The sequence below is a fragment of the Rhineura floridana genome, chromosome 9, assembly GCF_030035675.1.
Source record: "Rhineura floridana isolate rRhiFlo1 chromosome 9, rRhiFlo1.hap2, whole genome shotgun sequence".
In the NCBI taxonomy this organism is placed as follows: Eukaryota; Metazoa; Chordata; class Lepidosauria; order Squamata; family Rhineuridae; genus Rhineura; species Rhineura floridana.
This window is the reverse complement of record NC_084488.1, coordinates 69,310,484-69,336,339: the sequence shown is the minus strand read 5'-3', so window position 1 is coordinate 69,336,339 and position 25,856 is coordinate 69,310,484. Positions and strand designations below refer to the sequence as shown.

Sequence of the window (25,856 nt, the reverse complement as noted above, 5' to 3'; positions counted from 1 at the left end):
TAAGACCAGTGAGGGCGGCAAAAAAACAACATTTTGCCGCCACTATTAAGTCATCTCTTTGCCGCCCAGCGGAGCTTTTTAGAATTGTCCGAGGGCTGCTTCATCCTGGCCCTCAGGACACAATAGAGCCACCGGTGGCCCGCTGCGTTGAATTTGCCTGACACTTCCAGAATAAGATCTCATGCATCTGCCAGGACTTAGACTCCCAGTTTATAGCAGTTGATCCTAATGAGGCGTCCGGAGCACAGTCTTGTCATGTTTTATTGGATGAGTTTCAGTTGGTTCAGCTCGAGGACGTGGACAAGGTGCTTGGACAGGTACGTGCTACCACTTCGGTACTAGATCCTTGCCCCTCTTGGCTAATAAAAACTAGCAGGGATGGAACAGCTAGTTGGGCCAGGGAAGTGATAAATGCCTCGTTACGAGAGGGAGTGGTCCCTGGCCATCTGAAAGAGGCGGCAGTGAGACCACTTCTGAAAAAACCTTCCTTGGACCCAGATAATTTCAACAGCTACAGACCAGTAGCGCATGTTCCATTCCTGGGCAAGATCTTGGAACGAGTGGTTGCTGGCCAGCTCCAGGCGCTGTTGGATGAAACCGATTATCTAGATCCATTTCAATCGGGTTTCAGGCCTGGTTTTGGCACCGAGACAGCCTTGGTCGCCCTGTATGATGACCTATGTCGGGAGAGGGACAGAGGGAGTGTAACTCTGTTAATTCTCCTTGATCTCTCAGCGGCTTTTGATACCATCAACCATGGTATCCTTCTGGAGAGGCTCGCGGAGTTGGGAGTGGGTGGTACTGCTTGGCAGTGGTTCCGCTCCTACTTGGCGGGTCGTCTCCAGAAGGTAGTGCTTGGGGAACATTGCTCGACACCGTGGGCTCTCCAATGTGGAGTCCCGCAGGTGTTGGTTCTGTCTCCCATGCTTTTCAACATCTACATGAAGCCGTTGGGTGCGGTCATCAGGAGTTTTGGAGTGCGTTGTCATCAGTATGCTGATGACATGCAACTCTACTTCTCCTTTTCATCTTCTTCAGGTGAGGCTGTCAATGTGCTGAACTGTTGCCTGGCCGCGATAATGGACTGGATGAGACCTAACAAACTGAGGCTCAATCCAGACAAGACTGAGATGCTGTTGGTGCGGGGTTTCTCTGATCAGGTGGTGGATATATACCCTGTCCTGGACGGGGTTACACTCCCCCTAAAGGACCAGGTTCATAGTCTGGGAGTTCTTTTAGATCCTTCCCTGTCACTGGAGGCTCAAGTAGCCTCGGTGGCACGGAATGCATTCTACCATCTTCGGTTGGTAGCCCAGCTACATCCCTATCTGAGCAGGGAGGACCTCACATCAGTTGCACATGCTCTGGTAACCTCGCGATTGGATTACTGCAATGCGCTCTACGTAGGGCTGCCTCTGAAGACAGTCCGGAAGCTACAGCTGTTGCAAAACGCGGCGGCTAGATTGATAACGAGGACCAAACGGTCCGAACACATAACACCCGTTCTGGCTCGCCTGCACTGGCTTCCAATTTGCTTCCGGGCCAGATTCAAAGTGCTGGTTTTGACCTATAAAGCCTTATACGGCGCGGGACCACAATACCTGTTGGAACGCCTCTCCCAATACGAACCTGCCCGGACACTGCATTCTTCATCGAAGGCCCTCCTCCGAGCTCCGACTCATAGAGAAGCTCGGAGGGTGGTAACAAGAACCAGGGCCTTCTCAGTGGTGGCCCCCGAATTGTGGAACAGTCTCCCCGATGAGGTGCACTTGGCACCAACATTGTTATCCTTTCGGCGCCAAGTTAAAACCTTTCTCTTTTCCAAGGCTTTTAATTTAATTTAATTTAGTTTTTAAATCCTGCTATAATTGTTTTTAGATTTTTTATCTTTTGTATTTTTTATTGTATGTTATTGGATTTTATTGTATATACCTGTTTGCTTTTTTTGTTCACCGCCCAGAGAGCTATGCTAGTCGGGCGGTATAGAAATTTAATAAATAATAATAATAATAATAATAATAATAATAAAAAGAAAAGGAAGACAGGCACTGGTGACTGTTGCCACAGCCAGTAAGGAGTAGGAATAAGGGGACACGATGGAAGGTGGATGCCACAATTGAGGCAATGCACTGACAACCTCTATAAGAAGTTTTCTAGAAGGGCTAGGAAAAGAGAAGAGTCACTGTCTGGTATGTCTGGTAAGAGGGGGTGGGTGGGGAGAGAATAAGTCCCCCTTTCTCTCTGAAGAATTAAAAATAAAGGGACTCAAGTCTTCCCTTCTTTTCTACAGGATGGTAAGCAAGAGATGGGGTCCACAGTGGCCCAGTGCCCTCTGAATGGTCAGAGTATGGGGCAAGGTCAGTAATAGGATTACAGGTACTCTGTGAACATGGCTGATTTGTAATGAATTTCAACAGATTATGAGAACTCTGACAGACAAAAGTCCAAAAGGGGTCTGGTTTCTTCTCTCTCTTTTTACACTTTGAACTCTTGATTCTCTGTGACTGTTTTGTGTATCACCATGAAAATTTAGAGGGTTGTGAAGCAAGCATTTCTGAGATCCTATAAGTTTTGTAAAGTTTTGTTTTGAAATGAGCTTATGGGAAGGATCAGAATGGGAAGGGGGGTATTTTCAATTTAACATTGTGGAATGTGAAAAATCCATGCTGACTATAGTATACAGCCACTCTTGTGGCTGCATAATTTATTTTTCATGTGGAAAGCATTACAATGGAATGTTCCTTCATTCCCCCCTTCCCATTTCCATGGATGCCTCTCCAGACAAAAACATTTATGCATTCATGAAAAACATCTTGTGAATTTGGATGTTAAGGGGATGGATCAGAGAGCCTGTTGGACTGGACATTAGAAATAGAGGGTTGTATCCACCAAAGTTGTCCCATTAGTGCAAAGACTTATGCTTGCACAGCAGGACTTCCTTTCCCTCTCTTCTCTGCATGCATCTCCCGCTGTACCCAAATCTGCTCCAGAGGACCGGGAAAACCCAGAACAGCTTTGTATACTAAACTCCAAACAGTAGAATAAGCTATCACAAATAAATAGGCCCAGAACATTAATTAAATCAAGCTGTTTTCATGGCCCCAGTCGTACCCCAAATACCCTTTTAAATCCCAGCCCCAAAGGCATTGCTCTTAGTTACCTCTCACGTTTTTACAGGTTAGTTCCTGTATCTAACAAGGTAAGCTGTTGGCTATTAAATGACTCTGTTTTCAGACATCTGTGGGGAGTACTCTTATCTTCTTCAGAGTCTACACTTTAATTTTTTAAAAAATTCCAATAATCATAACTAGAAAAATCCTGACTGGAAAGTGTGAAGCCCTCTGTTGTGAAAGGCTTAGAAGGCACACCAGTCATTAAGCTAGATGAGAACTCTGTTGTTTATCATAAACAAAACAGAGCAGCAAAATAAAACTCCTGAATCTAGCCACGTGCAACTAAGTTTAGTGCCACCTAGTGACTAAATTATAATGGACACGATCCACACATTCTCTGCATTAACAAATGACAGATTGTAGGGGGTGGAGCTGGACTCTTCTAATTCTTTTGTTTATTAAGTAGAGTAGTCATTGGGGGGGGAGGGTGTTCCTGCTGTTGACCAGAATCTTTGGAAGTTTTAAGGAGGTAGCAAGATTACTTATGCCAGCAGTGTATATGTGCTGACTAAAGCAGAAAAAAGTTTCATACATTTCAGCCTTTGTTTCTGTGATTCATGCATTTGTCAAATGGGTAAGAGGTCAGTACTATTTTTCTCTTCAACTAGTTTAAAAACATCTTAATGTACTTGCATCTTTTGTAGGTATGAATATTCTCTGTCCCAACTCTGTATCATATCAGCTTTGTATAATACAATAATAAATAAATAATTATGTTTAAGGAAATAGCTGTATTTTAATTAAATTGATGCTTATCTATAGTGTTAGTATATTAAGAGGAAAGTCATTCTTCAGTTATTCCAGATGCTTAAAATTCCTGAGTATGGGTGAATTGATATGATTGGTTTTAACAGGGAAAATTACCAATGGGTTATTTTTTATTTCATTTATTATTTCCTGTCTTTTACTCAAGAAGCTCAAGATGGCATACACACTTCCCCCTCAATTTTATCCTTGCAGCAACAACCTTGTGGAATATTTTGGGCTGTAACCACAAGACATACTTAGTTGTCAGTGGATGAGTTTAACATAGTCGAATTTTGATTACACAATCTGTGTGTATATTTTAAAAATATTTCTCTTTAATATTTCTCTCAATCTTCCTGAATTTGTTCATTTAGTAGAAATGTAGGCTATCTATGCATTATTCCTTGCTGCCACTCCTCTCATGGATGCATTCCTTGTTGCTCATCTGCTGTGCCCCCTGGCCTGTGTATGTTGTTTAACGCCAGATCGGTATATAATAAGACCACACTCATCCATGATTTGACTGTGGATGAAGGTGCCAAATACTGAGACCTGGGTGGGTGAGCTGGGAGGAGTTGATCTGACCCAGCTTTGCCCACCTGGATACTCAGTGCAACACCAGCACAGGCTGCAGGAATGCGGGGGAGGAGTTGCTGTGGTCTACAGAACTTCCATCTCTGTCACCAGGAAACCTGTCTGTCTTGGAGCTGGCTATGAGGGCCTGCACCTGGTGTCGGCCCACGGAGACAGTAAACTAGGGTTGGTGCTGGTGTACCGTATATCCTGCTGCCCGGCAGCTTCTCTGACTGAGCTAGTGGAGGCCATCTCGGCTCCTCTTAGAAGAGCCCAGAATGATAGTCCTGGGTGATTTCAGTGTCCATGCTGAGGCTGCCTCTAGTGTTCTGGCTCGGGACTTCATGGCCTCCATGACGACCATGGAGCTGTCTCAAGTTGTCACCAGTCCGATACATAGGGCAGGGCACACTCTCAACTTGGTTTTTGCTCCAGATGGAGGAAGGGATGGTCTGACGATAGGGGGGCTGATGTCACCCCATTGTCATGGTCAGACCACTTCCTAGTTTAGACTTACGGCTCCGATCCTTCCCTGCAGGGGTGGTGGACAGATTAAGATGGTCTGCCCCGGAGCCTATTGGAATCCACTGGATCCCTGAATGCCCTGGGGGAGTCACCAGTAGAAAGAGCAGGTGACCCTGTTGAAGCCCTTGTCACACTGTGGAAAAGCAAGGCACATCAGGCTTTTGAAATGGTTACCCCAGAGTACCCTCTCCGGCATTGTGGAGCCTGGTTTGCACCTTGGTACATGAGTGAGTTAAGGGCAATGAAACAGGCTGGATGACAGCTAGAGTGCAAGTGGCGAAAGATGTGCTGTGAGGCTGATCGGGCATGAGTAAAATCATAACCATGCCTACTGTGTGGCAGTGAGGGTGGTGAAGAAGGCCCACTTCTCTGCCTCCATCGCATCCTTAAGTAGCCGTCCAGAAGAGCTTTTCCGTATTGTCAGGAGTCTGTTGACATCAACTCCAGGAAATGGAGTTTAGACCCTTTGCAGGCCCACTGTGAATTGTTTGCAAGGCACTTTGAGGGTAAAGTTGCTTGCCTCCATAGCAGTCTTGATGTCCCATCCACATCTACTGTAGTCCCCAATGAGGTGTCCAGTGCAATGTCTGCTGCAACTTCTTGGGAACGGTTTCAGTTGATGCGGCCTGATGACGTAGACAAGGTGCTTGTGATGATGCGGCCAGCAATGTGTCCTCTCAACCCTTGCTCTTCTTGTCTTATTAAAGCTTGCCGAGGGGGGTTGACAAAGTGGATCCAGGATGTGGTCAATGCATCATTGCAGGAGGGAATGGTTCCATCTGCCCTAAAAGAGGCGTTGATCCGACCGCTCCTGAAAAAGCCCACCCTGCACCTATTGGTCTGCAACAATTACCGACCTATCGCAAATATCCCCTTCCTAGGGAAGGTGATTGTGGCGCAGCAGTTGCAAATACTCTTGGATGAAACAGATTATCTTGACCCATTCCAGTCTGGGTTCAGGCCTGGTTATGGGACTGAATCAGCCTTGGTCACCTTGATGGATGACCTTTATCTGGAGAAGGATGGGGGAATGTGATCCTGTTACTCTTACTTGATCTCTCAGCGGCTTTTGATACCATTGACCATGGTATCCTATGGGCCGACTTGGTGAGATGGGTATTGGAGGCACTGTTTTACAGCTTCGGCTGGTAAGTCAACTGAGGCTGTTTTTGAACTAGGATAACCTGACCACTGTTGTCCACGCACTGGTAACCTCCAGGATGGATTATTGTAATGCGCTCTATGTGGGGCTGCCCTTCAGGTTGGTCCGGAAGCTGCAGCTGGTGCAAAATGTGGCTGTGAGACTGCTCACTGGGGCAGGGTATCACCAACATGTCACCCCGCTGCTGAAACAATTCCACTGGCTGCCCATTTGCTACCAGGCCAAGTTCAAGGTTCTAGTCTTGGTGTACAAAGCCTTATACAGCTGGGGACCAGGATACCTGCAAGACCGTCTTATCCCTTATATACCCAGTTAATCACTGTGCTCTGCAGGTGAGGGCCTCCTGCAGATACCATCTTATCAGGAGGTCCGTTCTGAACAACATAGGAAATGGACCTTTAGTGTGGCGGCACCTACCCTGTGGAGTTCCCTACCTTAAATATTAGACATCTCTGTTATCTTTTTGGCGCCTCTTGAAGATCTTCCTCTTCAGCAAGCCTTTTAAGTTGAGACCTTGTCCCAGTCTGTGTCTGTGTTGGAATTGCTTTTTAATATGTTTTTAACCTTTTTTTAAAAAGATGGTGGTGATGATGATGATGATTAGTTTATTTATACCCCGCCTTTTGGACAAAGGCCCTAAATGCGGCTTACAAAAAACACAAATATAAAATACAATATAAAATGCATCAATAAAACAATACAAAATACAATCTGCAAAAGTTAAATAACAATACACAAACACAAAAGATGTCTTGAAAGCTTTTTTAAAATAAGTTTTTTAAGATGTTTTGATATATTTTAAAATCTGTTTTCATGATGTTTTAAAGTGTTTTTAGTGCTTTTGTTTTTCCGCCCTAGGCTCCTGCTGGGAGGAAGGGCGAGATATAAACAAACAAACAAACAAATAAATAAATAAAATGTAAAATCACAGATTATAGGATTGGGTAGGATTTCCAGAATGTTAAAGACCAAACTCCTTGCTCACTAAATTGAAACCCTCCTGTGCCAGATGTGCCCCCAAGATTTATTTAAAACCCAAGACAGAAGAAGTTGTTAGAATTTCCAGCTCAAATAGAAGGGTTTTTCCAAAGGTTATGTTTTTGCAGGAGGAATGAAATACATTGAATCCCACAAAAAGTCTAAGCAAAGTTGAAAACACAGAGGTTTAATTTCAACGTGACTCATTTTTGTGGTAGCTTTTGTATCCCACAAAGTATGGTAGCACAACTGTAGTTTTGGTCTATAAACAACTTTGTATGAAGTTCTGTACACCAACTGAGCATTTTCTGGAGGACTTGCTACCATATGCATGAATCCAATTTTCCTTCTTGATGCAAATATACATAAATATATACAAACATGTTTTGGAAGACTATATGCATAGGAACACAGGAAGCTGCTTTTATACCAGGTCAGAGTCATCCACTCCATTATCATCTACCCTGACAGGTAGTGACCATTGGTTTAAATATGCATTATATACAGCTGACATTTCAACAGTGCCATATATTATAACAGTACACTATCTGTCCCTATTTTCTGAAGCTGCAGTAATGTTAATCCTTTGAAATATCAACCTGCACCCTATAAACGTGACAACAGTATCGAGAGCCAGACATGTCAAACAGATACAACTAAACTACTGTAGTGCTTGAATCGAAGATCAAATTCAGTGTAGGAGCAAACAGAAGTAGAATAATCATAGCAGTGATAGGGTTGAATCCGGATCATAAATATTGTTAACGCAATCATAGACTGTATCTACTCTGCATTTGACTGTCATGCACTTCTGGCTTGTAAACCTTATCTGTTTGTAATTAAACCAGAAGACTCCTCCTCACTTTGCTTTTGATAAAGCCATGAAAGACTGTATAATCAGCTAATCTCAGCAGCAAACATTGGTATTTATAGTGCTGATTCAGATAATAGTTTCAAAATCTGACTACTTTCCCAACCATTGTTTCATGCCAGCATCCATTTCCAATGTTCAACTACTGATCATGGGCATTTTTACTTCTAATTTGGGGAACATGGGACATTTGTAGACTAAAAATAGGTTTTGATCTATATGGAAACATCAGTTGATGTGACTTCAGGTATCTCAGATTAACGTGTTCTGACAGTAGATTAATAAATACTATTAACTCTATATGCCATTTTTGAGTACTTGGATATCAGATGCTGATGCACATCAGTGGGTCATTATTGCTTGTTCTACCCCTGTTATTTAGGCATCAGTATGATACCTACTAGTTAAGGCTATTACAATATAGTGGCAGAGCATCCTGTCATTATTGTGTTAACACAGTTGCTTCTTGTTGACTCATGCATGTGAAGCTCCCTGACAACTCTTGTGATACATTTCACTTAGCATCTGGAATGCTTTCAGAAGACAGAATGAAAATTTAGCTTCTTAAAAGCTAGTAAGGAAAAGGAGAACAGGTGTTGATCATATGACTCCCTCCACTGCCTCCCCTTCTCTGCCTGTCTCCTTCACCTGGAGCCAGATTGAAGAACACTCCCATCATTATGAAAGAGTAGCTCAAATGCCTTCTTCACATTCCAGTACCCCTTGCACGGTCATGCTGCACAAAGACAGTATTCAGTTCTGACAAGGTGCTTTTCTGCCCTTCTCATCTACGTTGGATTGCTGATTATTTGACTGCTGAAGGACACAATACTTTCATTGATTTATTGAAATTAGATATGTAAAAGGTTCATTAATTCGTGTAATCTCATTTCTTTGTCAACAGTGTAGTCCATACAGGATAGGTTTTGTACTAATGCAAAGCATGTATATCCTTCCCTATTACTAAAATGGGTAGCTAGCATGAGGAAGCATTGGATGTCAAAACAGATGGAGGGAAAAAGGGAAGAGTGGGTCTCTGAAAGTGGTGGTACTATGCTGAGGTGGGCAGAACATTTCTTTTAAAAGTCTGCATCTCCCCAAAGCCACCCAGAATGGTCAATTGCCAAAGGCTGCACATACATACTGTCAACTGAATGTTGCTGAAGAGAACCAAACAGCCTGCCACTTGTTTCTCCTCAGCCCCATAGGATGTGTGCCATGAGATACTTGTCCTTCTAACCCAATTACCATTCCCCTGCCTATAGCTACTTAAAGCAGGTCTGGGGAACCTTTGTCCTCCAGAAGTTGCTAAACTAAAGTTTCCCTGGCCATTGGCCATGCTTGCTGAGGCTGATGGGAGTTGTAGTTCAGCAGCTTCTAGAGGGCCAAAGGTTCCCTGCTCCTAAATTAAACATCCCCGGGCATTAATTCTCCAAGGCCACACCACCCGAGTTAGAATATTTTCATTGGCAAAGACATTCCCCATTGCTGGTGAATGGCTCCTGGGGAGGAACTGACTCCCTGGTGCCTTTCTCACGGCATGGTGACTTTGAAAAGTCAGCACACCATAGTTTGGTGGTGGCTTTATAAACCAAGCACCAATATGTTTTGAAACAGAGTTCATCTTGGATAGTTCTAAAATCTATAGGAACTATAGATAGGAAAGAAAGAAGTATCCGAAAATACTATTACTACTTTGGTGAAATAATAGGTATAAGTGCAGCATAATTAATGTAATTTCTTGCATACTTTGGTTTTTTTCAAAAATGACCCTGCCATTGTATTGTTTGTTTGCATGAAAAAAAAGATTTTGTTTACATATATTCTTGCTCATCGAGAACGTATTATTGATGTCCTTTACAAATTATCCCAAGATATTAATTCCCAGATTTAATAAAAGTTTGGATTCACTGGATATAACCCAACTAGGGTTGCCAGGTCAGAAGCATCCCAAACCCTGAGATTTCAGGGGCAGGCCCTAGTGATGTCATGGGGGTGGGCTCTCATGATGTCACTAAGCACAATACATTAAGCATCAACCACAGTTGCTTGGAGCATACCATTCAAACAAACAAAATTCTCTGACTGGAAATTAAGATAAAAATATTAGATAAAAGAGGGTGTTTCCAGGTCCAACTGAAGTGATGGGATCATTCCATCTCACCTGCTTAGAGAGCCTGGATAAGAAACATTTAATCTAGCCTACTTTCTTCTGGCAAGAAGGGTTTAAAGTGCCTTCAGGCCACACCAGCCACCAGAAGGCCATTGTAGGAAGAAAGCCTACTGTTGTGAAGATGTTAGATGGGAGCATTCAGGAGTAAAGATAAATACCCCTGAAGGCAGTGATTCTAAACACACTTACTAAGGAACTAAGCCCCATAGAATTCAACAGGACTTACTTCTGAGTAGATATGGTTAGGATTGTGCTGTTGGTAAGACTTGACTAGGGATCCTCTGCAACGATATCCATATCAAAACAGGCTTGGCAACCCCCTGCCTGGTATGCCCCAAGCTTCTTTACAGACTTGATTCTTCACTGCAGAGAGAGGTTTGAGAAATGAGTAAGAGATAAGAAGATTCTCTGTTCTTTCCTGCCTACTTTGTGGGCTGCTATAAACTTACTTTGACAGGTCCAGTGAGTAATAATTGACAGAGAGAATACACACATCGTTTGGGCTACTTTCACAGGCAATAGATTGGGAACAGCAGCAATTGAAACCACACTTCCCAGCATATGAATTCTCTTTTACCACTATTGGGCAAGAAACAAACCATCATGTAAATAACAAGGTGCATCATCAGTGGGTTTAAGGGGGTTGAATTGACCACATGGAATCACTGTTGCTTCTATGGATGTAAAGGATTAAGGTAAGAGGTAAACGAAGTGCAAATAGAAAAAGGAAAAGGAAAGGCAGCAATGATTTCCTGAATGCAATACCATACCAATCACAACAAGGTTCCTTTGAGTATGACAGAAAACTCAATATCTCACAACCCATTAGGGTTGCTAACCAAAACTAAAAAATCCTGGCAGCCAGTCAGCCAAGGTCAGAGAAATCCCCATGTGGCACACCCTGACCCAAGGGCTGCAGTTAGCCTCTCAGACTAATCTGCCTCTCAGGATTAAAATAACAAAGGGGGACCTTGCCCACTCCAAGGAAGAAGGGCACACTTAAAATGTAGAGCAAATAATAATTTACAACCATAGTGTGATATCAGATACATTTCAAGACATACTATGAAGAAATATTTAAGCATGAATGTCAAAGATGTTTATTATTTGCACAACCTGTAAAGATATTTATGTGCAATCCTATGCATGTTTACTCAGAAGCAAGTCCCAATGTATTAAGAGAGGCTTACTCAAATAAGGAAGCATGCACAGGACTGCAATTCAGTGATAAGGAACTTCACTCACCCAATCCAAAATTCAGAATCATGCCACTTTAAGCTATTTTTCAACTGTTTTATACTTGTTTTATGGTTATTGGATTTTAAATGGCCTTATTTCTTGTTGTGAGCTTCCTTGGTTTCCAACCCTACCTCACAGGGTTGTAGGAAATATTCCATATACACACACTAGAGATATAAAAATACATACACCCCACATAATAGTTTATTGTAAAAACCAGTTGGCCATTGCAGAACTTTTTTTAAAAAAGTATTAGTTTCCTGCTAAATAAAAGCAGTGACATCTAAGTAAACCCTGCCTAACTGCTTTTTTAAAAAAAGGATCGGAGGGAGAGAGATTTACAACACAATCCTTTTCTATGTTCACTCAAAAGTCCCGTTGATTTTCAGCACAATCCTAACCATGTATACTCAAAAGTAAGTCCTACTGAATTCAACTAGTACGTAGGGACAAAGAGAACTATTACAATAGTTAATGTATAGAAATAGAAGACAACAACAAAAAAGGTAGACCAAGAGCTGTATTCCAAAAGATTAGGGAAATTTAAACCAAGGGTAGGGATGTTGAATAATCAATATGGGAACCCACTGACGGACTGAGATGAAATAAAAGGAAGATGGAAGCAATACCCTGAAGAACTCTATAAAAGAGATGCAGGGATGACAGATTCATTCATGGAGGAATGATATGATGAAGAACCAGAAATTTTATAATGTGAGGTGAAAGCTGCTCTTAAATACTTGGAAGAAACAAATCACCAGGAATAGATGGCATACCAGTAGAGTTGCTACAACCTACTGAGACTGAATCTGTCCAAATTTTGAAAAAAATTTGCCAACAAATATGGAAAACTAAACAATGGCCTACAGACTGGAAGTGTTCAATATATATCCCAATTCTAAATAAAGAGGATCCCAGTAATTACCGAACTATTTCCTTAATATTCCATGCAAGTAAAATAATGCTCAAGATTCTATAACAAAGGCTCTTACCATATATGGATCGAGAAATGCTAGATGTCCAAGCTGAATTTAGAAAAGGAAGAGGTACCAGAGATCATATCGCAAACATTATTTGGATAATGCTATCGAATAAAAAGGTGGGGGAAACCCTGAAAAAGAATGATACTGTTCACAATGTTTTCCTTTTGGAAAGGAAAGGGGCGTCCCCTCTGCCCACTGCCCACCCACCCAATCTCCTCCCCTCCCCTTCCTGCCCTCCTCCTCACTCCCACCCCTCCCCCAGGTCAGTTTCACCTATCCTAAGCATGATTGCACAGGAGTAAATCCCACTGAACTCAAAAAGCATGCAAATGATCAAACCTGCCCTACCCTTCTCCTCTCTATCTCCTCCCTCTTGCCCCTTCCCTCTCTCTTCCTTCACCCCCTCCCCCTCCCCATCCTCTTCCAATCCCCTCCTTCCCCCTCCTCCTCCTCCTCCTTCCCCTCCCCTCCTCCTTCCCCTCCCCTACTCCCTCCCCCTCCTCCTCCCTCCCACAGTCATTTTTACCTATCCTAGGACTATGAGGAGACCAGGGTTCAAATCCTCACACAGCCATGAAGCACATTGGGTGACCATGGGCCAGTTACTGCCTCTCAGCCTCAGAGGAAGGCAATGGTAAACCACCTCTCAATACCATTTACCATGAAAACCCTATTCATAGGGATGCCATAAATCAGAATTGACTTGAAGGCAGTCCATTTCATTTTCAAGCATGATTGCACGGGAGTAATTCCCATTGAACTCAATAAGTATGATCAATGATCAAACCGGCCCTCCCCTCCTCCTCCCTCCCTTCACCTCCCTTTTGCCCCTTCTCTCCCCCTTCCTTCACCCCTCCCCCCTCACCTTCCAATCCCTTCCTTCCCCCTCCCACTCCTTCTGTTCCGCTCTCCCCCTTCATCCTTCCCTCTATTCTCCCCTCCTCCTCTTCCCCCATGGTCAGTTTCACCTATCCCAGCCATGACTGCACAGGAGTAAATCCCATTGAACTCAACAAGCATGCAAATGATCAGACCTGCCTTTCCCCTCCTTACCCTCTCCTCTCCCTTCCTCCTCTCTTCCTTCTTCCTCCTCCCCTGCCCATTCCAGGCTTCTCTCCCCATGGTCAGTTTTACTTATCCTAAGCATGATCGCACAGAAGTAAATCCCACTTTACTTAATAAACATGTAAATGATCAAACCTACATTCCCTCTTCCCCTCCCGCCTGCTCCCCTCCCCCCCTCCCCATCCCTGTGGTCAGTTTCACCTATCCTCAGCATGATTGCAGAAGAGTAAATCCCACTGAACTTATTTAGCATGCAAATAATCAATCCATTATCAGCAAACCTGCACAGGATCCCATTTCTTATCTCCCGGACTAAAAAGCAGGGAAATTCACTAACAGGCAAAAATCTTGCAGTTTAAGAATGTACCTATAGCCAACAGATATTTCTATCAAACTTTAAAAACCAGGGAAATTGGGCAGCTATAGTGAATGCACCAGGGGAGCAGGAGACCTGACCTCCTCTCTGAGATGTTGGACTGCCCTACACATTTGTCAAAATGCAAACACAATTTGGGTTGGTCTTTCATAGTCCGATCCACTTCCTGTGTAGCTTGGAAGAATTTGGGAACATGCGCCTCTGAACATATGGGGAGTGGTGGCAACACCTGCAGTCAGCTCAAATAACAGAAACAAGACATGTGCTGTGCTGACCTTGTTTTAGCAGGGAGGAAGCAACTATATTAAAACAGTTGATATCATTCAGATAGTCACTTTAAATATATTTGATTTACTTTGCAATTTTAGTGATGTTTCCTATAGTAAATCACTTTCTTTTGCTTCAGTTTCTGTGAATATGTGAACTACAGCAACACTTTGCAACGCTAAAAAAAAGCTCCAAAAACAATTGTGGAATAATGGCACTGCCTGTCCTGCAGAATAGTTTCCAAATGGATGTGGAGTGTCTCAGTTTGCACAAGATAAAACAGTGGGAGGTGAAATATATTCTAGCAAATTTCTAGGTGTGCTTTATGTTTTTAATGGACCATGCCTACCTTTCCTTAAGTGGAGTAGTTTAAGCATAGCAGGCTGAACACATGCATCTTGGGCAGGCGAAGTTTGTTTTTTCCAACAGCTTTCAACAGAGTCTTTGCTTAAGTAGCAACATATTATAATCCATCTGATTTTACATCAAACTGCAGCTTCAGATTCAACTGTTAATGTGCCCAAAACAGAAATAGAGCATAACCTCCAGTTTGAAAGAAATTCACCATCATATGACATTGACCAATAAAAAGGCGTTGAAATTAATAAAAATAAATTTGACACAGATTTCTACGATGAACAATGAGAGAAATATAATTTTATAAGTTAGATTCTCTGTAGAAACAGTAGTAACACAGAAAAGAAGCAAAGAAGACCACCAACAAACATACAAAAATGTAATTCTCTTGGAGATGGCAAGTGAAAAATCAGAGAAGTACTATTCAGAACTTATACCCACAATAAGTTGGGCCTGATGGCAATCAGATTCCAGTTCACCGGTGGTAGTCAGCAGTGAACCTTCCAACTTTGCTTTGGGACCTGATCTGAGATTGCTATTAAGGTGAAGCTAGCGAGAAGCTTCTTCACACTTTGTCCAGAGCAAGGGTGGTTGCCTGTGGCCCTCCAGATGTTGTTGGACTCCAACTCTCATCAACCCCAGCTAGCATGGCCAATGGTCAGAGAGGATGGGAGCTAGACATCTGGAGTCAATGCTAGAGAATAGTTAGTTTCAGCCCCAGCATAAGGGCCAATCTAGACAATGGTGTCAATGCCAGCTTCTCTCCTGGAATAAATTTGTTATTAGACCAAATCCATGATGTTACCATTAGTATATAAAGCCTTTAACAGCTTTAGTATATAAAGCCTTTAACAGCTTGCAACCAATTTACTTGAAGGATTGCATTGCCCCATATACATGCCTTCAATCTGCACTTCACATCCTTCAGGTGGCAGCACCCAAAATCTGGAACTCCCTGCCCATTCATATTAAGCATTCTTCTTTCCTATTCTGTTTTTGGCACCTGCTAAAAACTTTTTTGTTTAAAGCACACATGTAAACCTGACGTGTATTTAATTTTATAGTGTATGGTTTTTTAAAAAACACCACCTGATTTTATTTCTATTTTCAATTTGTTAAGGTCAATTTGTTTTTAATATCTGATGTTATTGGTATTTTTAATATACATTTAATATGTTATGTAAACCGCTTACAGTTTTAGATGATTAAGTGGCACGTATATCCTGTTAAATAAAGAAATAAAATACAGTAGTAGCTTTAAGTGAGCAATTTTCATTGGGACTGTACCACAAGTGGGGAAAGACTGAATTTCCCTCTCTAAGCATGCTACAGTCCCAATCCTGATTGCCCCCTTGCTGCTATTGAAATTGCAAAAAATTGGCATCTAGTTTGATCCTAAGTCTCTCCCGTGCAGGTTGGGTATCATTTATACATTGGACCATTCACAATCCAGCCTTTAAACATGTGTGTATGTATGTGTGATGGGAACATAACAGGCTAAAAGAAATGTTTTCCCCCAAAGGCTAAGATGCAGTAGGGTAGGGGCTCCCAAACGTTCTTCCCACTCTCCACTTGCTGAATATCTTAGCGGACCACTTGAAGATTTGTCTGCCTGTTGTGGCAGCTGCAGTGTGCTGTGCTAGATGCTGTATGACTTTTACTTGGATTTTTATTGCTTGTTTTATTTCTTATATTATATTTTATTTATTATAATTTGCATTCCATAGAAAATAAATTAGAAATAAAAGACACAATAAAATGCAATTAGAAATCAGTATGAATATTTAATGCAGACATGCCGCAGACCCCTGAACGAACACTGTGGACCACAGTCTGGGAACCCTTGCAGTAGGGGGATGCTGCTCTAATGTAGTGGTGGAGTGGAGTGGCTAATTGTGCGAGTCATAAAGTCTACAGCAAGTCTCTCATGAATCCACTTGATAGCCTATGGCACACCACTATTTTTCAGCCTTGATCCCATCAGTGTGGTGATAATGGCTAGGATCCAAAGGGCCTCATGCATGAGAGGGAAGCATTTCTGCTCTCAGGAGTATGTGCATGGATGTGTTGATTTCCCTTTCCAACTGCACCCCATCACACTGCATTGAATCCCATTCTAGAGGACTCCTCAACTTTAGGAATGGCTGAGAGGTGTGAGAAACTGCAGTGGTTCTGTCCCCCACCCCCCAAAAAACCAAAACACTGTGCGTTTGGAACTCTGTATATGACATTTCATATCTTAACCAATACTAACCTACCTGCTGTTGCAAAATAGGCAATATAGGAATGATAATACCAAACTACCTTACAGGACTGTTGCAAGGGCCATTAAAATTACATGATGCACGTTTAGACATGATCAACACAATGTATTGCTTCAAAATGAATGACTGGATATGCCCATAGAAAAGAAAGCAGGAATAAATCCAGTGCTTAAAAATAAGTATTCAAACTGTTTAGTAGCATTTAACAAAGCTGCTCAGTATGAACAGATATAGTAAAAAACACTCCGTACAAATATATGAGGGAATTTGAAAAAATATTTTCTTAATTTTGGTTTTTTAAATCTGTATGTTGTTAATAGCATCACTGCCAGAGTATCCTAGCAAAACATTACAGGAATACCCCACAATGGGTCCAGAGCGAGTACGTAAACCGAAAATGTACTTAAAGTGAAGCACTTCCTTTTTTCACTTGCACTGCCACTGTGCCACCTCTCCTTCACACAGAGCCTCAAAGCCCCTCACTAAAGCCTCTGCTGCTGCGTTGCGGTGCCTCTGCTGCTGCGCCGCTGCGCCTCTCAACTGATCGTGATCGCGTCTCCCAGCTGATTTGCGGTCGTGTGGTCGCGTCTCTTTCCACCCCCCCACGCACCGAAAGAACAGGCCACAACCAAAGGTTAAGTGTCCGTTCTTGCGAAGCGAGCGTACATAAACAGGGGAATGGTGCTACTGTAAGTATGTCTGTACTCGCGAGTATTCTTAAAGTGAAGGTCCGATAGCGGGGTATTCCTGTATTTGTTTGGGAACAGGGTTTACTGTATATTTAAAAGAAAATATCAAAGCACAGGTAAACCATTAATTAAACCAATATTTCAGTTTTATTTAAAATTGTCTCATGTCTTGCTTAAAGCAACAAAAGGTTCACATCAACCAGACACATACGCAGGACAAGGAATAATGTGCTCAAGTTGCAGGAAGCCAGATTTCGACTGGACATCAGGAAAAACTTCCTGTTAGAGCCATACAACAATGGAACCAATTACCTAGAGAGATAGTTGGCTCTCAACACAGGAGGCATTCAGAAGGCAGCTGGACAGCCATCTGTTGGGAATGCTTTGATTTGGATTCCTGCACTGAGCAGGGGGTTGGACTTGATGGCCTTATAGGCCCTTTCCAACTCTACTATTCTATGATTCTATGAATGTAATGGTGCTGTAGCACCTTCATTTACTACTCGCTACACTGAAAGCAACCGTGTAGAGAGCTTTGGCTATGGGGCGGTATATAAATGTAATAAATAAATAAATAATAAATGTGGGTAGCACTCAGAAAACTTTTAAGACATTCAAGAGAACCCTGGATGCCATTAAAACACATGTAAGCAAGACACAGTTGCAGCCAGTGTGGTGGGGCAGAGCTTAGATGGACAGTTCTGGGGTGGGGCAGGATGGCAGTGAGATCAGGGCTGTGAAGATGTACTGGCAGGTGCACCAGATTAGTTCTGCAAGTGCATCTTCCCAACGTCACTGCTGCATTGCTTTGCCCCAGCACCAGCCAGGTATGCTGTAATGACACCAGTGCTGGGAGGGTTGCTTTGCCCCACCACACTGTCCATTATAAATACAGATCGATTTAAAATAAAATGTTGTGCTTCCACAACTTCTCAGCTAAAACACACACAACTGTTTTCCAGAGAAAATGTATCAGGAGATCCTAGTCACTAAAAGTCTAAGATGACCTGTACAGTGGCTGTTGTGTCATGGTATTTATGTAAGAAGCCCTAATTTCCTTACTGCATGCCTTTAATAATCCAGTGCACATGCACATTTACTTGGAATAAGTCCCACTAAGTTTAATGGGGCCTAGTAGGGATAGGCAATTGCTTTAGATGAATCCTGAGCTTAATCTGGCTGCCTTGGAGAAATTCTTGGCTTCTCCGAGGTGAAGCAGGATCTGTACAAGGTGCTCTGAGTTGAATAAGGGATTTCACAAAGTGCTTTATGGCACCTCAGTTACTCAGACACAAAAAATCTCAACCCTGCTACAGACAAAACTATGTCTGCAAAATACAAAACTATGTCTCTAATCTTTCCACATAAGGAATATGCTAGGGTGCGGGGAAGGGGAAGGGGAAAGAAAGTACATCTTTGCAAAATCAAAACTTATGCCTCTAGCTTAAGGAAAATGCTGGGATCGGGGGGGATAGCTCCTTCATGACTGACACATCTAGAGTGTAATCAGAAGAAATGGTTTTACCTGCATTCTTCAATCCCAGCGCTTTAGGGAGAGAGATGCTGAATATAAATTTTCTTGTCATTATTTCTTCATCTTTTGCAATTCTGTTCTACAGAGCAACCATTAGCAAGAGTTCTGGTGGACTTTGGTAGAGTCCCTTTCTGACGTACCCTTTTCTAATCATTGTCCAACATATTTATTTAGCCCTTTCATTTCATTTTTATTTTATTGGTTTCAAGTGTGCTTGTTCTTAATAGACTGCAATGTTATCCACCTTATAATTCTGAGAACTTTGCTTCTGTGCAACTTTGTGTAATCTTTTTAAATTAGTCTGAGTGATTTTTCAAAAAAATGTGTATCACTCAGCCTACTGCTATTATTATTGCTTTGTGTGCGCATCCTCCAAGTCATTATTTATAAATCATTATTATTAATATTAATTAGTGCTTACTCTCCTCATGTACCTGTTTCCACATACATACTATTGTCTGTTTTGTGTGCACAAGCACTCACTGTTTAAGCAGCAAAGCAGCACACAACAATAATACACACATAGTCTTACCCCCTGTCTTGTGCCTGATCATGAGACATGTGATGGTGCCCCCAGAGACAGAGGTGGGGGGAAGTGGCAGAAATTGCTGTTTCAGTTTCCCCATCAGCAAACTGAAATGCACCTTCACTGTTGCAGGCGGAAGCAATGATTATCCCCAATAGCTGCAGCTTCCCACCCTCACCCACTCTCAGGCTGTTAGCACTAGTAGTGGGAGCAAGCAACAGAACATAGTCGAGGTTCACTTTGAGATGGCAGTACAACCCAAACAGCCCACCTGCCTGCTTTGCAGGAAGCAGCTGAACAGGAGGAAGGTTCCAGAGTACCACATCACCAGCACTGTGTCAGAGTTAGAGAAGTCAGGTAGGAAGGGCAAGAGGTGTGCTGGACAGAGCAAGAGTGAGATGTCCCCCTCTCACTCTCAAGTGTCCTCCCCCCGCCAAGCAGGCAAGTCCTGAGGATTGAGTTGTGGAGCATTCAGTAGGACATTGCTGTTTCAGCTCTGGCGGCACTGCTGCTCACCAGGATGAGATGGGGTGGGGCAGGGCAGCAATGAGGGCATGGAAGCACTGAGCTGATGGCAGAGGGTGAGATCTGCATGCACCTGCACCTGCCGCCAACCCAGTGCTTCCCTCACCACCACCCTGCTGTGTCTCGTACCAATACCTGCACATGCCAAGAGACAAGGAAGTCCCATATGTCAACATCTACAAAAAAAAAAAAAAGGCCAGGCATTAATGGTTGTAATGCCATGAATATCAGATTTTATTTTGGAGGGGGCAGGGTTGTACTAGATCCGTCCCTGAGAACGGTATTGACCACAGAAGACTGAATGCAATCCACAGGACCTGCAGAGTAATGCACACTGGGAAGCCGTATGGAGTAAGGCACGAGGTTCAGCCTGCATCACCGCATGACTGGCCACTCTTGGATAGCAGATAGCATTTGCTGGAGTGAGGCGATGGCCCTTGGACAAGTGGTTGCCTTTGGCCAGGCTGTTTCCACTGCAAGCCTTTCACAGCAGAAGGAGCTGAGCTACGTAATCAGAAATATCACATAGAAGAGCCTCTCAGGACTGTACCACTTCATACTGGAGGTAGGAGAAGATCCCATGCTAGAAGGCTAAACTGCATGGCATGCTAACTTTGCACATGAATGTTTTGGTGGCAGGGGAAGTTCAAACCTGTAGTCCCCTTCATGCAGCCTGAAGACAGCCAGTCCCAGAAGGGCTATACCGTGTGATATTTCCCTACTTGCTGTTCATCTCTTAGCAATCATCATATTGGGAGGTCTGCAGGAGAGCAGAATTTACATATTCTAAAAGTGCATGATGGGCAATAATTATCCAATTGATTGGACTACACCAAGGTTGGGAAAGTGACCCATATTGCAAGCTGCAAGCTGTTGACCATTTATTGAATATTTCTCTTTAAAGCTGGCCTACTCTGCCGTAGTACATTTTTTAACTAAGCCCTGCTTTTATTTTTATTTTTTTAAAAAAAAATACATGCTAACAACAACATAGAAATGTTCACTTGCACATACCCACTAAAGCAGGAACCTTGGAGATAGGATTGCCTTTAACATCAGTTTGAGCTGTGCAGAAATGAACAACTTCCATGCAGTTGAGCATTACGACCTGTAGGTGTGCTGTTAAAGACAGGAGCAGGGCTTAGAAAGAAAAGGAAAAAAAGTTGGCAACTCTTAACTCAAGGTGGGTTAGATTCTAGTGTTATTGTTGGAATTTTAAGGCTCTAATGTGAATTGTATGTTGTTATGTTGTGTGTCTCCCAGAGTGGCTGGACAACCAGCCAGATGGGCGACTAATAAATTAGTAAATAAATAATAATAATAAAAAAATAAACATGGCATCACTTGCGCAGCTAGGAGGCTTTTGGGTGGGAAAAGTATGGGTCCACAAACAGAAAGTTTCCAATGTCCACACCAGCCTACTCCTCAAATCAAAACACTTTGCTTGCTGGCCTGTGTACAGTGCCACCAAGGGGCACCTCTGTAATGCCACTGAATTGGTGCCCACAAACAAAATCATGGGGGGGGGGAAGAATCCCTTTTAGTTCTCCCCAACCCACACAAAATCACCTTAAAGTCACCTAGCACAAAATCTTCTAGACACATTTGTATGTAATTTGGCAGGTTTCATACCCAGGGGCTGTTTTCAGACCAATTGCCCATAACACATGAGGAGAAATAAAGTGATTCCATTCCAAAACTGTAAATACTGCTCTTGTACTCTTGCAGCTCTCCTTCTGAAATGTGGCAGGATTCATCCCCTCAGAATGAACTACCAGGTCTGCAAATGTTATCCAATTCTGCCAATTCTCCCAGGCATTTTAGCATGTTTTAAATTGTTTTTATATTGTTTTTAAAATACGTGTTTTAAATTGTATATTTGTTTTAATGTTTCTGATTGCTGTAAACCGCCCAGAGAGCTTCGGCGATGGGTCAATATACAAGTGCAATAAATAAATAAAAAAGAAAGCTATAAACTGCTGCTCTAAAAAGAAATCAAATTTTAAAAGGCATCTAGCACAACCACTGTATCTGCCTGTGATTTGGCAAACTTTATCCTTTCTGGAGGATAACATTTGTATTATGCTTACAAATTTCATCCATCTCTTTTAAAAGGAAAAGGGTTAGAGCAATTTATTTCCTCCCCAGAGTGGGAACAAAGTTTCTTTTCTTTTTTCTGAAGAAGATTCAGACCATGGGTTAAATTGGGCAGCCTACAAAGCACTTCAGACCAAACTGGGCTGTTTTCCAAAGTGCCAGATCAGGGTCCAAACCAAATCTTGTGGTTGGTATACCCATCTTCCAAGATCTACTCCTTAGTCGGTGACAGGATTGTCAAAATAACTTTAATGTTTTGTCACTAATCTTGGTTCTAAATTCCTCTCTAACCTGGAGAACAACTGCAATCCCATTCAGCCTTACTTTGGAGCAAGCCACATTGAATTTTGTGGCACTTACTATTTACTATTGTGCAACAAATTGCTGGGCTGATTAGCAAGATGCATGCAACCCAAATTAATAAGTGGCATTTCAAAACTCCACAGTGTGATCTTTTAGAACAAAAAACAAGTAGCTCTTGACCATGTAGGGTTCTGCCCCCCAAAAACAAGCCATAGTGTTTGTAAATAGGCATTATTTGCAAAAGTGCAACATAATTGCCTACTTTCACATTGGTGCTATTTTGTAATATTTTTTCTCGCATATGACAAACTGGACTCTCCAGGAGCACCATCACATTAATATTAATACTGTCTGTGTTGCAAAGAAGCCTCAGTAGAAGACAAAAAGCCTTAGAAGTGGATACAAATTTGCATTTGTGAATATTACCTAAAATTAGACAGTAATCCGTGTCACAGGAATTTGTAGATATTGTAAGATTGCGTTTCCAGGGGAAAAGATTCTAATAATAATTAACCTAATTGCATTCCTGGCATCCTGAATAGCACATTCTCTCAACACAGTGCTCCACAACCAGAGTAAATGAAGCCAAAGAAGCCAGCAAAAACACAGCATCACCAGTCTATACAGAAATTAGAAATCTCCTGGGACTCAGGAAGTGGACCAAAATTCCAGAACTTTCAAACTTTCCCCAGCCATATTGAATGGTGTTGTTATGCCAGTCTACTGTTTCATTAGCATAGTTCAGTCATGAACTACGGGAAGCTGCAGTAGGCCAAAATCCAGCAAAACCTGAATTTGAAGGAACACTGAAAGTAATGGGCACATCTGGAATGGCCACTGAAAAAGCTACAGAGTGAAATCATTCCCACCTCCTGTCCTTCCCTCTCCTGATGTTGTCATTTCACTAGCCAGGGCTGGGAAACTGTGGCCCTCTAGATGTTGTTGGACTCCACCTCTCATGACCCCTGACCATGCTATCTGGGGGCTGATGGGTCTTGGAGTCCAACAACATCTGGAGGGCCACAGGTGCCCCATCCCTGCCCCAGGCACACTAGCCTTCCATTCCCTTTTCTGTCCATTGCCAAAGCACACACACCATTCCACTAACTCACCTCCTTGCACCCCCTTGCATTATACCTGTCCTCTTCCCATTTATCTTCCACCTGGTTAGCTCTTTGAAGCCTACCCTCCCTTCCCCTCCTCCTTGAGGTCACCTGCCCACCCCCATTACTTTTCTGCTTGCCTGCATTCAAAAGCGTCCTGCATCCACTGTCATCCAGTTCCATCCCATTCCGTGGTCGGCTCCCAGATGCGCTCCGTCGCTCACTACACCCACCCTGCCCGGTCTCTCTTTCCCCAGCTCAAAGAACGGGAGGGAGAGGTGAGAGAAATAACCCAAACTCGTGTTGCGGCGAGTCGATCGCACAGCGCTGCCCGCCTTTCCCACAAGCCAGATCTCAGGATATTATTAACCCCGGCCACGGCTATTGCTTGGCTATTAATAACGTCCAGGGAGACTAGGTTGGATGATCCAGCAGGGGTTTGATGACCTGTCCAGAAGAGAGATCCTCAAATAGGTGGGCTTTTTGGGGGGATTGACCCTCACTCACCCCCACTCACCTGCGGGGGGCATGGTGATGGTCTCATTGGCGTTGCTGGAGCCCACGTTGTAGATGACAACGGCCGAGGCGTTTTGGGAGGCGGCGTGTCGGATCTTATCCTTGTATGTGCAATTCCCCTTGGGGATGAGCGCGATCCAGATCTTGCCGGGCCCAGGCACGGCGAATCTGGCGTTGGGGTCGCAGGCTTGCCGATCGGCGGCCGCCGAGGTCATCACCACCTGCCCCCAGACATCATGCTTCGGCGAGTGTTCTCCGTAGCGGCCGCACTCGGTCTTCTCGCTACGCAGCTCCCCGCCGCTGCCGCCGCCAGGATCCGGGTAAGTAATGTTCACGAAGGCCGTGTACCACTCCTCTTTCTCGGCCACCGTGAAATCCAGGCACAGCAGATGCACGAAACAAAAGGAAAGCAGCCATGTTGAGAGAGCCAGACTGCGGCACGCTTGGATCACAGACATTGCCATCTTTACCTCCTCCTGCTGCTGCCGCTCGCCCCCCCACCCCCGCGCGCGTGTCTGCCTGTGGGGGCGCGCGCGCGCGGATGTGCGTGGGGACACGCCAGCTCGTACAGAGGCAAGCAGAGGAGCGGGCGCCTCACCTTTGCAACCCGCCCGGCATTTCAGCTCCTCTTTCTGCGCGTGGCTAAACCAAACCAAACCGGAGCTTCCCGAGCTGCTTCGCTTCCCTCGGCTCGCCCTTCTCCCTCCTGGCCCTCGGCAGACGCCTCCTGCTTAATAAGGGCGGGCGGGCGGGCAGCTGACTGGCGCGGACCGGCAAAGGGGTCTCTTTCAGTCCCAGCAGGACTCCTGAAAGAGGCGGGCAAAGGCGGCCTCTTCGCAGCTGAAGAAAAAGTCTCCGAGAGGCAGTCTCCTGCTGCGGCGGCAGCGGCTGTTGCTTTGGCGGCGGCCTTGGGCTCTCTTGCTTTTTACCTCCCCCATTCCTCCCCCTAGCCCTGCCCGGTTAGCCTTACAGCCGCCTCTCTCGCCAGCGGACGGAGATGGTTTTGGGAGGGGGAGGTAGAAGGGGCGGGAAAGAGGGGCGCCGAGGTTGGAGGGGGTCGTGCGCAGGAGGAGCTTGGATGCGATGTCAAGAGCTCCGGTTGCTGATCTGCTTTGCGAGGCTGGCTGGACTTGGAAGGGCAGGAACGGCATCTGCCGGTGGACCGAGGAAAAGCAGGCTCCTGGGCACCGCTTGTATGCGGCTGGCAAGAACCAAGAACCATCTCTTTCCTGTTAACTAGCTGGGGAGTGCACACGAACACTTTCGTCCCGGTTCCGATGGGAGAAATTAGGTGGACAGTCCTCAGGTAGTGGAATGGACTGTGTCACTTTGAATGCAGCTGGGGAGGGCACCTTTGTGAATCCGTCTTTCCAGAAAAAGTTCTCGGCAAGAAGAAAAGTGTGGACGCTGATCTAGAACTTTCAACCCGATATGCTATGCTGATGTAAAATAAAATAAATACAGGCACGGTTCTGTAACGTTATTTTGCCGTTGTTATGGAGGGAAATGGCAAGCACACCTTTGCAGTCTGAAATGGTACAGTCTATCACTTCAGTATGCTACCAGTTCATTTTGCTGCGTGTTCCGGCACAGACAATAATGAGTGCAAGCAACATCAACGGTGTATCTGTTGCCCTATCCAAAACTGCTTCCTTATCCTGATGTCTTTTCAGTAAGTGTTCATACAAACTTTCATTCAGTATTATCCCATGATCTCTGTTTCTCATTTGGGACAGAATAACAAAAAACAAAACCCCTCTGACGTGTTGGAAAGAAAAAGCATTGCCCAATCATTTATAGCTGCTCTAAT

At 43.8% G+C, this 25,856-nt stretch overlaps 1 protein-coding gene across 4 annotated transcripts in view; it reads right to left on the bottom strand.

Moving 5' to 3' along the window:
• Positions 1–24,752, bottom strand: part of RNF150 (ring finger protein 150) — a 151,442-nt gene extending 126,690 nt beyond the window's left edge. For 3 of the 4 annotated variants that reach the window (XM_061584881.1, XM_061584882.1, XM_061584883.1), the window contains exon 1: positions 24,048–24,600. In XM_061584881.1, the coding sequence (XP_061440865.1) occupies positions 24,048–24,510 (463 nt within the window). In that variant the 5' untranslated portion in view covers positions 24,511–24,600. Of the gene's footprint in view, positions 1–24,047 lie in introns of all 4 variants that reach the window. The other variant, XM_061584885.1, reaches the window with a different exon arrangement.
• Positions 24,753–25,856: the final 1,104 nt, after the last annotated feature.